Source organism: Pollicipes pollicipes, unplaced genomic scaffold (assembly GCF_011947565.3).
Source record: "Pollicipes pollicipes isolate AB1234 unplaced genomic scaffold, Ppol_2.1 Scaffold_7262;HRSCAF=8765_pilon_pilon_pilon, whole genome shotgun sequence".
Taxonomy (NCBI): Eukaryota; Metazoa; Arthropoda; class Thecostraca; order Pollicipedomorpha; family Pollicipedidae; genus Pollicipes; species Pollicipes pollicipes.
The window spans coordinates 13,900,139-13,912,033 of record NW_023597055.1 but is presented as its reverse complement, the minus strand read 5'-3'; the positions used below and the strand labels follow the sequence as shown (position 1 = coordinate 13,912,033).

The 11,895-nt window shown below is 50.5% G+C and overlaps 1 protein-coding gene across 1 annotated transcript in view; it reads left to right on the top strand.

Moving 5' to 3' along the window:
- Positions 1–438, top strand: part of LOC119113463 (WSC domain-containing protein 2-like) — a 6,944-nt gene extending 6,506 nt beyond the window's left edge. Inside the window, exon 6 of the mRNA XM_037237774.1 lies at positions 420–438. Coding sequence (XP_037093669.1) covers positions 420–438 — 19 coding nt within the window. The remainder of the gene's footprint in view (positions 1–419) is intronic.
- The last annotated feature ends 11,457 nt before the right edge of the window (positions 439–11,895 follow it).

Here is an 11,895-nt window from a genome sequence, read left to right as displayed (position 1 = left end):
TCCACCGGCTGCACGGAGCTTAGAATAAGCCCATTTTTCTATCTAAGCACACATTTAAGCTAAGAAGGGTCTTGAATTAAAATCTGTGGCTTTCATTAAGAAAATCATGCAGACGGTTTAACAAGACCGCGTGTTGACCATATTGACAGTACCGCGAGCTCAGCGGACCCGCTTCCCACTGCTCTGGCGTCGGACTTGTCCGCCCCCGCTCTGAGATCCCTGCGTGCGCCCCTGCCGGCGCCGGGACTGCAGTCGGCGGCTATAGGCGCATGGGGCGTCGACAGGCCGTTCCCTCGGAGCCATTACAGGGCCGGCTTGTCCATCACGCCGCCGAGCGCCACCGGCCGACGGCCGCAGCCGAAGCGGACATTACAAAGAAGCATTCGCCGGGCCCAACGTGCCCTCCAGTGCGTCGACAGACGTAACGAGGGGCCGTGACGTCATCAGGAGCAACGCACTCAGGGCAATAAGCCGCCAACGCGGGGGAGCGGGGAGGGGCAGAAGTGTCGAGCTCTGGAGGACCCTCGGCCGGGTCAAGGTTCCGTAACCCGACGCATACAGTGGATGGTGTGGTTTTGTTTTTGCCCCTCAACCAATACCTCGGCAGGACATGTGTTCGAAGACAACTTGGCACGAGTACATCACGAACTCATCCTAAGCGATTGAGTCAGTCACGCGACAAAGCTGAATGTGACGCCGACTTACATGGCCATCTTGCACGGGACCAGCCTGCTCCTGTTCGCTTTGTTTTGAAGCCCGGCTTTGACAGCCATGCTTTAATGCCAAACCGACGCCAACCTGAAGTGCACTGCGCTACAACCGGCTGAAAGCAGCCGTTGCGGGTAGTGGCAGTTGCAGTACCGGCCTTAACGTAACGGTGGCCAGTATGAGGCCCACAACACCTGAGTGGCATCGCTCAGAGCCACGTTAGCGTTTGGCTGGAGCGCGACAGACAGGAGCGGTGTCTTTTGTGGCCTTGCTGTGGATTACTCCAGTCGATGGGATGATTCAATTACTTTCAGGTATACTACGCTCACAACGCAGGACAGGTGGCGGGAAAAACAAGGTGACGGATAAAAAAGTGGCGGGTGCAGGTGTCCTACATCGGACTTCGGCGTCACACAAAGTACCAGCATGTGCCCCAGCGCCATCCCCAGCACCAATCCCAGCGCCATTCCCAGCACCAGTCGCAGCACCATTCCCAGCACCAATCCCAGCGCCATTCCAGCCAGTCCCAGCCAATTCCCAGCACCAGCCCCAGCGCCATTCCCAGCACCAGTCCCAGCGCCATTCCCAGCACCAGTCCCAGCGCCATTCCAAGCACCAATCCCAGCGCCATTCTCAGCTAGTCCCAGCGCCATTCCCAGCACCAGTCCCAGCGCCATTCCCAGCACCACTCCCAGCGCCATTCCCAGCACCAGTCCCAGCGCAGGCCCCAGAGAAGCATCGCCAGAAGTCCCAACTCAAATCCCAGCACGAGTGTCAGCCGAATGCCACCCGTGACAGCGGACACCAGGTCTAGGCAACAGCGTACACCCGTGACAGCGGACACCAGGTCTAGGCAACAGCGGACACCCGTGACAGCGGACACCAGGTCCAGGCAACAACGCTGTGATGCCCTGCGACGCATCGGGACGCAAGACTCAAGTACAGCTGATGTGTCCTTCGCATGTCCTGAGGCTTACATGCACCATCGGTGCGAGGTGTCCAGATGTTTTATCGCCGCGCGGTGCATCATTGTATATATATATAATATAAATAATATATAGATATATATATATATATAGAGATAGATAGATATATATAGATAGATATAGATATAAATAGATAGATAGATAGATAGATAGATAGATGATATAGATAGATAGATAGATATAATATATATAGATATATATATATAGATATATATATATATATATATATATATATATATATATATATATATATATATATATATATGGGGCCTGGGGCCGTCACCTGCGGAGTTGTGCCGCGGCCGGTCACGTGACGACTCTTCAGCCAATGGGAGCAAGGAAATGAGAAACACGGCCAGTACATGAAAACGGTGGGAAATCTCTGAATGCAATTAGAGTCGCGTGGTTGCATGCTTCGTGCTTGCTTTGAGTGAAGACTAAGTGTGGCCTCCAACGCAAGGCAGTGATTAGAATGTCCGTAATTACCATGAGAATATGTCATACGTCAACTGCTACGCCAGCGCCCGCCACAACACTGGTGTCCTTGGATTTATTCAAGCCGTGGCGTACATTTGGACGGCTTGCACGTGGTGAAATGAAGAGCCAGTGACCGGGCCATTTGGCCTTTATGCAAACTCGCATATAGCATTCCAGTGCCGGGATATAACCAGCCCCATATCATTTGTTCTCTTGTATATGTCAACCTACAAGCAGCAACATGAGCATCTAAAGTCACTAGTCTTGTGGTATATTTCAAGTCTGCATGACAGTTACCCTCTCCATCACTTATCCCGCCTCGTAACACTCGTCCAGATTTTTCCGCGGGCAGTTAGCTGCCAGACATATACTGCTCTGGGTAATAATCAATTAAACGGATTGCCCAGCCTTGCTGTTCATCACGCCAGAGGCCGTGTCCGCAGCCACTGGGGTGCGGTTACCGCTGGTGCGTGCCCACCGCCACCTTGTGTCAACTACCGGAATGAATCGTGCCCCCGGGCTATGCTATCCGCCACGAATGACGGAGGGCCACAGTGAGCAGGAAATCACCGCACCCGGGGGCCATATTTTCGGAGCGAGGCTCGGAAACGTCGCCCGTTAAAAATTCACAGCCTCGGGCCGGCGAGCGCCGCCGAGCCTGCCCGGCCGCTGGCTGGGCATCGCCGTTGCCCCGCGCGGTTTGAGCTTGGTCGGCGAGGGGATGCAGCTTCTCGGCGGCATACACTCGGCAGTGCCACACCTGGGCGCTGCCAGATATAAAGCGATTATGGCTGGTTGTTGCCAGATCCAGTGACATAGATGTCTTGCTGTTTCGGGCCTCATCTATGAAGGAGCTTCCTTAAGAGGTTTCTGCCTCAAGCACTGATGGCCAGAGCTGCAGCTATTTGATGCATCCTGTAGTGCAGCATCCTGTGATGCATTTAAAGATGCCTTAAAACACACTGCACGCGTCCTACCTTGTTGTATAGTCCTAGTCGTTATTCTTATCAATGCAGGCTTCTATAATTTGCCAGTCATATTGCTAGCGTGCGAAAATGATAAATAAAATCGCTTGAAGTGGTTCGCATGTTTAGGAACTTTTTCATAGCACAACCGACTCTACGGAACCAAAAACAGCGCTCGATAACACAAGTAAACGAAACTTTTCCAATGAAGCGCGGGGTGGCGATTAGTATTTAGGTGATAAACACGACTGGTGGATTGGTGCTGCTATTTTACATGCAAGGATCAATGGCACATGAATCACAAGTGATCAATGAATCGATCAATAGCCACACCATAAATTAGTAAAGCTTCGGACGTGTTGCAACATCTCAAAATGAATATGATGTGGTGCAAACAGCTGTAGAGCTGTAATGTCAGCTGCATGAGGACTAACATATTTCCACATGCCCGCTTTCTTAAATATTTCCACACAGCGCCTTTGCTTGAATCGCTGATAGACGTTCTTATTTCGTGGTTTAAAACGTACGCTGGACGGATAAGGATACTATACACGCCCCGCCCGCACGGTTTTTTTATTAAGTAACGTCAAAACTGAACTTTCAAGCCTTTTTAGAAAATAGATTAAACGTTTCTTATGACAGGTGAATTAGACGTCAAAAAAAACAAAATGCAGTGTTTTTAATGATATCCATGATCTACTGAAACGTTCTGCAGTTACCGCCTAGCAAAGTCAGAGCACCCGTGTACCACGCCCCAACCAACCGCGAAACCAAAGGCGTCGAAGAAAACTAAAATACAGTGCTTTTGATGACGTTCACGATCTTCTGAAACGTTCTGTAGTTACCGCCTAGCAAAGTCAGAGCACCGTGTACCACGCCCGCCGACCGACCGCTTCGACACACGAGCGTCCGCGCCATGGGAACTGCCCCTTCGCACGAAGACATGCTCGGGCCGCACAACGTCCATTTACGACGCATTTTTCTTATAATGATTTTGTCAATGAACGGGCCTTTTGCTCATCTCGGCCTTGAACACCACCATACCACGTAATGACCTACCAGATGGGGCTGTTGGGAGCGGAAAACCAGAGGACGGGGCTGTTGGAAACGGGCACCAGAGAACGGGGGGCTGCTGGGAGCGGAACACTACAGGACGGGGGGCTGTTGGGAGCGGAACACCAGAGGACGGGGGGCTGTTGGAGGCGGAACACCAGGGGGCAAGGGGCTGTTGGAAACGAACACCAGGGGGCAAGGGGCTGTTGGAAGCGGAACACCAGGAGGCAAGGGACTGTTGAAAGCGAAACACCAGGGGTCAAGGGACTACTGGAAGCGGAACGCCAGAAAGCAAGAAGCTGTTGAAAGCGGAACACCAGGGTTCAAGGGACTGTTGGAAGCGGAACACCAGAGGGCAAGAGGCTGCTGAAAGCGAAACACCAGGGGGCAAGAGGCTGTTGGAAACAGAGCATTAGCGGGTACGATAAGGATAGAAACAAAACCAGAGCCGCAAAAATGTCATACATTTGTGACTTCTGATTTACAGCTCAGGCACATGGAAGCTTCACCAGCGGCGGCGTTAGCTCTGTAATTTTGGGTACGTACGGGAATGCCGGATGTAATGCATTTATGCGGAGGCAAATGTAATTCGACGAGTAGGCAATTACTTATGCCGGGCGATTTGTATCCTTACTCGGCCTGATTACTACATATGACCCTGGCAGTCATTATACAAACCCTTTGACTACAAAATAAAGTTTTGGCTGATAGCTGTTCATCGTGCTATTTCGGAGCTAACCTCTCTATTGTGTGCATTATGTTAAAATTGATAGCCTTTAGCTTAAGCTCCTTTATTCCCTTCGAGTTCAATGCAAGTATAGAGCCCGAGCACAAACGCTGCTTTGGAGACGAGCGGCATCAGTTGGGCCGTTCACCACACTCTGAAACTGGCATTGACTACGGTCCAAGTTAATCTTGTTTTACCTTGAATCCCTGCAAGGATTTTCAACCCTCCCCTTGATAGGACGGGAATGAAACTCCCCAAGGTGTTCTTGGGACATCTCCCTGACATTTCGTGCAATCGCGTCCATATTTTTGGTAGTCTAACCGACATGCACTGCGCGTGCTTTGACGCCAACAGCACATATCTAGCCTTTCTGGTTTCTGCGTAGCGACGGTCTTTTAGGGACATCGTGGCGGTCCACGTCCGAGGGCGGGCGGCAGTGTCAGCGGACGAACCTGCCGAACGTGTGCGGCGGGTCAACGCTGCTACTTTAAAGGAACCCCACCATATAGATATGCTCTCAAAACACACACAACTACAGGTCAATGTACTAAAAATTACGCAAGGTACACGTCTGTATAATTTTCACATTGCTACATAACATTACATGGATATTGCGATTAAAGCTAAATTATTCAATCCCCACGAAAAAAGACCCTTGGCCGGGCATAAAGGAATGAGTATTTGGACTAGCACATAACAACTAATTGCCAATCAGGAGGTTTGTTATGACCAATTCACTAATTTTCTGCCGGGCTTCATCTTTGTTTTAGGAGTAGGCGTATCGTAACAATCCGCGCCCCTAGTCCCTATCAGTCCGCGTCATGAAAACAGCGGGTCGGGGCGAGGCTACTTATGCAGCAATTTGCATGTTGCATGCGTTGCACACATAACTGCTTAAAGTTAGCATAACTGACGTCGGCATGACTGTGTGTTTGACTTTAATATCGAATGTTTGATTGTGGTTAACAACCGACGTTGATTTTGTGTTGCTGACCTCGCTTGACACTACATTATCCTGAACTATTGAACTAATACCGATGGGTACTGCGGCGTAGCATTCAAAAGATCATGGACCCGGTGTTATCCTATGGAAAAGAGCCACTGTGCGCAAAGACAGCGGTCAGGACGTGTGCAACGTGTACCCCCTATCCATCCTCCGGGAAATCTCATGTGACAGCCGCAGGGCACGTGCTAAGAAGCCCGCGCAGTCTCAGCTGTCGTGCTTGAAAGCACCAGCATGGTTGCACTAAGATACACCTCGCGCACCATGCAGTACGTACTCTCAGCGTGCTGTACGTGAGACCCGCAGGCTACCTATTGCAGCCTGAATAGGTATCGCGTTAGTCTCGTCCGGCGGTGCCGATTGACAAGAATCCGCATCCGAGCGGAACACATCGGCTGCAAGTTTGTCTGGTTGGAAACTTTCCAGTTGCTTTATATGAGCGACAAACTTGGAGAGGAAACCGAGTGAGACGATACTTACGGGGCTATAAATATGTTAAGAATAAGAATATCTCTGAGTTTATGGGATGTCGCGAGCGGGAAATCGCCCTTGCGATATTCTACAGAAACGAAGATTGCACGCTAGCTTTACGACGTCTGATAACATATGGCTGCGATGGGCGGCTTATTATACGTGTGCTACGGTGCACAGGGCTACGTAGCTGTGTTTTGATATCCTTTTGGTTGTTATTCTCCTTGTGCTGCTCTTTAACCTGCTTTGCATGATATCCTCCGCTTACGTCACTGGGGACAGCTTGCTTGTCTTTCGGGGGGGGGGGGGGGGGGGGGCACGAAGCAGATAGGATGTTTTGTTTTGTGGCATCCATGAGCGCTTTTCGATGCCTGATTTCCATCTCACTTGCCACAAAAAGGCAAATGTTTTCAAACGAGAGCTTCCGCAACAATGCAAGCTAGTTTTGTGTTCGAAGCTTGCTCACTTCCACTACCTGACGTAAGAATGGCAACTATCAATGGACTTGTGCATTCTTCCCGTCGCCCCCCCCCCCCCCCTCCTATCGTAAGACAGCAACACGCTGGCAAGTGCGCAAAACTTCTTCTCCGATCCCGTCATTCCACTGGTGAAGCTGACCCGCTTTAAACCTAACCCGGCTGCAGCGTAAGTCATTACGTCCGGACCCGATGTCGCCGCCGAGCAAATCGCCGGCTCGCTGCAGCGACGCGGCGCCACCAAACGCAGGGCTGCCACCGGCCCGCGCGCCGGCACACAAACACCGCCATCAATTCAGCACGGCGCCTATATATTCGTCAGGTGCTGCACCTGTTCATTTGGCGAGATCAGCACTGTCGCAACTTAGCATCGGAATGGCCCGCGCTCGCGGTGCGGCAGCGCCGCGCTCTTTATTGATCTCGGCGCGAATGCGACCAGGGATTCGTAGCTTGCCGTGCTTTAAACCACTGTTTAGAGACCTGTGATATACGTAATTCCACAGCAAGCGTTTAGCGAAATGTACAATCGGATTCATCTAGGCTTATATAACATTTACGTGCGTTGTAAACAATATATGCAATAGAAAATACAGCGTGCGTTCCTTCCAAAATGACAGAAGTTGTTTTCGTCCGTGATAGAGCATTTCACTTTATTATAGAGCTTATAAAGGACCAGGAATAAAATTAATGAAGGTGTTACCTTTAAATATCGGCAGTGTAACATAAAATTAACTGTTGCTTAGCAACGGCTCATTCATGTCAATACTGCGATGTCAGAAAAAAACATCACAGCATATGTGACGGAGATAGAAACTACCAGATCACGACGACACTCGTTAAGCCGTTATCATCACATGAGCCATCTGTCCATGGTGAACACTCTCTGATGATTGCTGGAACAGTGAGCTGAGAAGTCCATACACAAATGAGGCTGAAGGGTTTTCAACAAGTTTGATATTGCAAGCACCGGTGAGAAGTACCGCTATGTTCGGCTAAGCGTTGTTGAGTTTCCAGCCCGAGAGCGCCCACAACGCCGAGTATCCGAAAATTAATACACGTTTCCAATTGCAATCGTAGATTGTAATGCCATCATGATAAAATCATGGCTAAGTGATTTATCTTATAATCCGGTATAAGAACGTTGGCCCTGCATCAAAACAAGGTTCACGAGTGGTACTGCATAAGGGCAGAAATAAATTTGACCGTCATAAGATCTTTTCCACTCGGTCCAAAGACATAAATAGATAATCCGATTTGAAAAAATTACACCATTCATTTTACTGAATTAAGGCACATTGCCTGGTAACCTTGGCGAAATTACGCATGCTGTTTCCGTTTCGCTGCGTGCGAATACAGTCTAGCTCTCGGACTTCAGTGATAAAAAACATGCACTTCAATTTCTCGGAATACATGCCCAACACAACCTCCCAGAAAATGACGCGTCTTCACGTCAGACGCTTTTATGATGCGATGAGCCACCGAAAATTTTTCAAAATGTGCCTTTGGATGTATAGTATGTACTTAATACTCTGACTAGGAAAATATTGTTTTCGTGGAATTCCATTAACACGCTGTAAGTAAGGCATATGTGTCCAACTAGGAATAAGTTTTTATATTAAGCAAGACCCTTCACAGACATTTATCCATCCCAAGCCTTTAGTTCACCCAAGTTATAAGACAATTTCATGTTTGTCAATCAGCAATGTGCATCGGTCGAAGACGTTGGGTGCCGGCTGCCATTATTGTGTACATTGATGCTGTGTGGACCAAGGTGGGCTGTGAGGATTATTTTATTCAAGGATCATTCATCTTGGGTCATGCTAAGGTTTGTAGACCGTAAGCTCGGTAAGTACGTGAGCAATCTCTACAAGTACTATAAGTAAGCTCTGTAAGTACTGCATGCCTATGAGCAGGGAGCTTCATGAGGGTATAGGAGGATATAATTTTGTAGGATATAGAGGAATGTTCTCAGTTTTGTTTTGTTTTGGGTTCTAAAAACGTTTGGTGTCAAGAGGTCTGGCATTGTACCTGTCTAAAAAACATGATCTTGCTTGTAGCCAGCTGACCGCAATTTCATCAAATAATACGTCTTTACAAACATGTTTTAAAATATCTGCGAAACTATTGCCGAAAATCGCTAAGAAAAGGTGCGGTGTTAGAAAATAAGTGCTGAAAAGTCTTGAAAAAGTTTTACACTGTAATCCGTCATGAAAACGGCCACTGTGTCTTTACTTCACATTGCAGACCTCACAGAAATGTCAGCGGGCCGTCTCACCTGGGTGACTCGGCGGCGTCCGACCGCGTCCTCAGCGGTCCGGCATCGCTCCGAGAGCGTCAGGCGTCGCTCCGAGAGCGCCAGGTGTCGCTCCGAGATCGCCAGCGCGCCGCCCCCGTCCGCCGCCGACACCGACGGCACACTGGCGTCGCGCCGCCGACGGCGCCGACGGGGGCGGCGTGCGCGGCGCGAGCGGCGGCAGCTGCGGCAGCGGCCAGCGGCGTCCGATCCTCGCACGGCGGCAGGCAGGGCTCAGTTAGGGCGCCAGCAGGGCTGTCCGATATACGCGTCACGGTGCCGCGTCTTGGTCAGCTACGAATGATTGCGCGTTGTGATCAGATGTCAGTTTAGTAAAGGAAAGCTAAGACGTACGCCGTTTTAAAACCACGTCGCCTGGAGTGCGGGCAACGAGACACAAGACCTATCCTGTGGTAGATCGTGCAGAACAAGCACATGTAGGCAAACGTTGCAAATATATCTCCCTTTTTCTGATGACTAGGAGAAGTGGGTGAACTCAACAGTGGTTTCCGGCCCAAATTACGCACATTTCAATTTACAACAAAGCAAATCGTAACTTCTCTTTTTGAAACGGACTGCGATGGTGTTTAAAATTGGGCGTCGGGTGTGGGTCGGGGAGAAGATTGGTTGAAATCAGCGGATAGATCTGACAGTTCGCATTTTGGTTGATCATTTCTATCGCGCTTCTCAGTTCCCCGGCCGGTTGCCCGGCAGTGTCTTGCTTCCGGCAAATAGGTGTCGGCTTTGTTGGTTTTTTTAAGGAGGGTGGGACAAGGCTACGGTGAAACCAGGTCAAATGAGTTGAGCAATTGCGTGGGGTAATTGTTTTCCAGGAATCGATGCTGTCGTTACCGGTTGTCCATGACGGTCAGGTTGTCAGTTATCAAGTTGTCAATGCCGCCTCCTCGGTGTGGGAGAATTATACTGATTTTTTTTTTCGTAAAAATTCGTAATCCAGCGGCACCACTTGCGAGCTCCAGAGCGAGCGCATTGCTTGGCCCAAGCCGAAAGTAAAGGTCACCTGGCAAACTGGTCAACGAGGGTCAACCCAGGCCCGGGGCGGCCGCGCCGCAGCATTGCGCGGCACGTAAGCCCTCCGTGTTCCAGTCTGGCGAAACGGCGAAGACGACATCATCCGTTGAACTAGATGGCACCGACTTAGGTGGTAGGTTCAAGATACACGCGGACAAGCCATGCATAGCACTCGATGCCCCAAAACCACCCATGAAAACCCTTCGGAAGAAATTGAAGATAACAATTAATAGCTTAGAGTGATTTCTAATCATCTCGATAGCACGCACACCGTACTTAGAATGTAAATAGGCTTGAGCGTTTCTAAACCGAGCAAAAACATCCACGATTTTAAAACTGTTTATGGTCACTATTCACGACACCGGTATCTCGAAAACAATTATCGTATTTTTGCACACTTCAGTACATCAACCTCCCATTCAAGCTCGACTTGGGATATTGTTTATCCGCCGTCCTTAGCGTCCAACTAAACCATTTCCCGTCAATATCTTCTGCCATTGGCCCGTTACTCTCAATTTCAAGCCGGTTCCCCAGCCGATCGCATCAGCCCACTGCCAGATCGCGGTTGTTTATGAGCGCAAACACGGGATTTACGCAAAGCCAAAGCTTGACAGTGCCCCCGAAGCTCTTCTGCTGGCGTCGTTGTCTGCGGCGGCCGTGGCCTCGCGCCGGGCGTAAATCAGCGTACGCCTCGCCGCACAAGAGGCCGGCTGAGGTCCCTGCTGGCGATGCGCGGTGGCTGGTGCGCCTCGAGCTGCACGTGGGGCTGTTCAGAACACGGCTCATAACACGGCTCAGAGGACTGCTCAGAGGTCTGCTCAGAGGGCCGCCCGTCAGACTGCTCAGAGGACTGTTCGTCAGATGCTCATATGACGACTTGGTCAGACTATTCGTCTGACTGTTCAGAGATGCTCGCAGACGGCTCAGAGGATTGCTCATCAGACTGTTTAGATGACTGCTGGTCAGACTGCTCAAGAGGTTGCCGTATCCCCTGGGATGAAGCGGACTGTATCGTGGTCGTCTTCGCCGCTGAGGTACAGGGCGTGCGCCCTCTTCCCGCAGAATGGCCCAGCCCAGTTAACGAGAACACTATGTACACACTCCCTTCTCTCAGAGCCGAGGGACACACTCACTAGCTCAGAACCGAGGACACACTCGGTTCTGAACTAAAAAAGGTCAGGTCGACGAGCATAGGCTAGTGGGGATGGGCTAGCTTATCGGTAGGTACCGTTGTGCACATGTCGGAGTTGTCATCTCACCAGTGCGTCCATGGTCTCCCAGGGTCTGAGCTCCGGATGACCATCGCCAGTGCCTTTGCCCCCTCCCTCCTGGCGACAGGGCCAATCATGTTGCTTTACGGAGTATGGGCGCCCAAATCTTCCGGTTTTGCACCCTTCCTCTCCAAGATACCGGTTTGGAATCCTCAGATCATCACTCAACCCTGGCGGTAAGCGTCTGACCACTTCGGAGCGGGAGGATAAAGGGAAGGGAGGAAGAGAGCTTTTTGAGTCCCGAATATTTCGCTTCCCCACGGTCCTCACGTTCATTTTTGTAGGGAGCTCTTGGGGAGTTCTTGGCCTGCACACACGCCGGTAGTGCGATATTAAGCCAATCTGGTGACGCGCCCCACCCCCCCCTCTCCCTTCAAAACCTAGCCCTGACGTCACCAAGCCACGCGATTACTCTCGACGATGGCACTGTCGG